Below are 3,045 nucleotides of genomic sequence, written 5' to 3'. Positions count from 1 at the left end.
TCATCCACAAATGCCGAACTCGATCTCTAACGATCTCAATTTTCATCACCCAAACGAACAAAAATGAAATGTAAATCAGTGATCAAGATGTCAATTCACTATACAATTCTTGAATCGATTCGATTATATTCATTTTTTGTGATATCAACAGATCTCGAATAACTCTCAATTTACTATACAATTCTTGGATCGATTCGATTATATGTGTTGTCGTTCGATCAACATCTTCCACAAATGCCGAACTCGATCTCAATTTCATCATGCAAATGAACAAAATGAAATATAAATCAACAGTCAAGATGTTAATTCACTATACAATTCTTGAATTGATTATATTCGTCCGTTTCTTGAATCGATTCGATTATATTCGTCTTCGTCAGATCAACAAATTCCACTTACGGCTAACTTCCGAAGGGATCTCAATTTCACAAGCCAGGTAAGTCACAAATTAAGCAAAGATCAACAGCAACTAAAATAGCAAGACTGATTCCGAAACTTTACTCAATCTTCGAAATTGTATTCATTTATTAAAATCTGAAACATGTCTAAACATAGTATCATATATATATAACATTTAGAGAGAGAGAGAGAGAGAGAGAGAGAGAGAGAGAGAGAGAGAGAGAGAGAGAGAGAGAGAGAGAGAGAGAGTAACACTAAAATCAAAATACAGGGGTTGGTTGGACGGAATCTAAAAATCCGAATCTAAATAAATCTAGGAAGGGTGAACCTTTTTGGAGTGGGAAGAGATGGCCTTGACGGCAGATCTCATCGAAGCGGCGGCGGAATTGACGGCAGCCTCGACGTACTTTCTGGAGGCAAAAGTCGCCGCCTTCTCCAAATTATTCCCCAATTTCCGAGCGTTCTCGGCGGCGCCGACCAAGCTGCCGTACTCCTCCTCGCAGACTCTGTTCATCTCCTCCTCGAACTGGTGGAATTCCGCCATGGCGCTGTCCATAACCGAATCGAGGTAATCCTCGGCCGCGTCCATGTAGTTCTGCGATTTATCGACCTCGTCGTCGTTCTCGAGCTCCAGATTGGCCCACGCCTTGTACGATTCGACCTCGAAGAGCTTCATCAGGTCTTCAATGGTGGACGGATCGAATCTCTTGTCGTTTAGCGCTTCGTCTGAGAGGAATGAGAATTCGGTAAATAGGGCTTCCATTTTTTGCTCCTCTTCTTCTTTGGATCTTTCAGTGGGTAGTGATTGGAGAATCATTCATATAGAAAAATAAGAGAGACGTTATTTTATTTTTTTTTTAATTTTTTTTTTTTACTTTATTTTATTTTAGTGGGCCTAAAAGCTGAATTATATGCAACGGTATTGAGCCTAAATATATATGGTAAATTACACATACACCCTTTAGCTATGCTAAAATAATTTTAAGGTCCTTGTAGTATTGGTAATTACAGCCACACACATGAAAACAATTATCAGAGGACAAAATTTCATGTCTTGGGGACCGATACGCACTATATTTGTTTTTTCGCGGGACTGTTAATGCTACTGTAGACAAAAATTTAAAAATCTTATATAAAATAATAAGGATTCAAGAAATATCGAGAGAACCATGTCAACCACTGTCCGAAACTAATAGTTCGTTGCAACCCTAATGAAATAACTTACCTAAAGCATTATTCGGTTATGGTTTTTGATACCATTAAATAGACAAAAAAGAAACATGGAGATATGGAAAATGGAGTCTTATCTGTATCATAGTTTTGGGAATCTGGGTAGTGTGTGGCTAAGTGGACCAATGGTATGACATTTGTCAAACCCCATGTTGCTGTCTTAATTCAATTATATACACTAAAATTTGGTGTGTGTTTATGACCGTTGAAAATGAGTGATGAACTACTTTATATATATATATTTTTTTTTTCCTTTTTCATCTCAATATTATTAAGTGTAGATTACGGCGGCCTTTGAAATAAAATTAAATTACGAAAACCTCATTTATGTTTGTATAATTACGGATACCTTTCAATTATGAACTTTTTTACACGTCTATCTATGTAGTGTCAAGTTTCTAAGAATTTTCTAGACGATGTTGTATATTCACCAGTTTGTATCTATTTTATCTCATTCGAGCTCCATATTTTAAAACAAGATAATCAGAAGATGTATCTCTTGGCTTGCAAATATTAGATTGTGGTCCATCGGAAACTGCATTTTTGCACAAACGAGTACAAACTAGAGAACATGCCACGGTATATTGAAAATTATGTTGAATTTGACACCATAATGATATATATGCAAGAAGATTCATATAGTTAAGGAGGTTGTTGTAATTATCCAAATATGAGAGATTTTTTCATAATTTGACCATACTTTAGGGGTCGGCCGTAATTTGCTCTATTATTTATACATGCCAAATATTAATTGATGGTACTAGACTAAGATAAATGGATTAGTGATTCAATTGTCTAATTGATTGTGTATGTAGATCTATTTATAAATATACATTAATTGGTTTATTCTAAATTCATAAAACTTAAGAAATTAAATAATAACTAAAACGTTTATTAAAGTTCAAAACTAAAACAACCATATATTAAATTGGGTAAATTACATGTAATCCCCTTGTAGTTTGATATTTTGCACATGACCCCTTTATGGTATGAATTTAGGGACATAATCCCCTTGTGGCTTTGACAGTTTGCACATGACCCCCTTATGGTATGAAATTAGGCACATAACCCCATGTGGTTTTGTAATTTGTACATGACCCTCTTATGGTATGAAATTAGGCACATAACCCCTTTTGACAATTTGTACATGACCCCCTTATGGTATGAAATTAGTCACATAACCCTCTTGTGGTTTTGACAATTTACACATGACCCCCTTATGGTATAAAATTAGGTACATAACCCCTTGAATAGAAAACTGGAAGAGACTAAATTACCCCTAAAAATAAAGACTTTGTTTGTTAAAAAAATAAAATTTGATAACATCTATAATATAATATATTATAAAGAAAATAGTAAATAATAATAATATTAAAGCTTTGAAATCTTATATATAAAAGAAAGAAGGGGCGTGTT

At 34.5% G+C, this 3,045-nt stretch overlaps 1 protein-coding gene across 1 annotated transcript; it reads right to left on the bottom strand.

Annotated features, from left to right (window-relative positions):
- Positions 1 to 496: 496 nt before the first annotated feature.
- MEE9 (maternal effect embryo arrest 9) lies at positions 497 to 1,298 on the bottom strand. The gene has a single exon (XM_012994798.2). The coding sequence runs from the start codon at positions 1,214 to 1,216 to the stop codon at positions 713 to 715; it is 504 nt and encodes a 167-aa protein (XP_012850252.2). The 5' UTR covers positions 1,217 to 1,298; the 3' UTR covers positions 497 to 712.
- Between the last annotated feature and the right edge of the window lie 1,747 nt (positions 1,299 to 3,045).

This window comes from Erythranthe guttata, chromosome 2, assembly GCF_056151865.1.
Source record: "Erythranthe guttata isolate IM_541 chromosome 2, IM_541, whole genome shotgun sequence".
Classification (NCBI taxonomy): domain Eukaryota; kingdom Viridiplantae; phylum Streptophyta; class Magnoliopsida; order Lamiales; family Phrymaceae; genus Erythranthe; species Erythranthe guttata.
The sequence above is the reverse complement of the archived record's forward strand: the minus strand, read 5'-3'. Positions and strand labels throughout refer to the sequence as shown.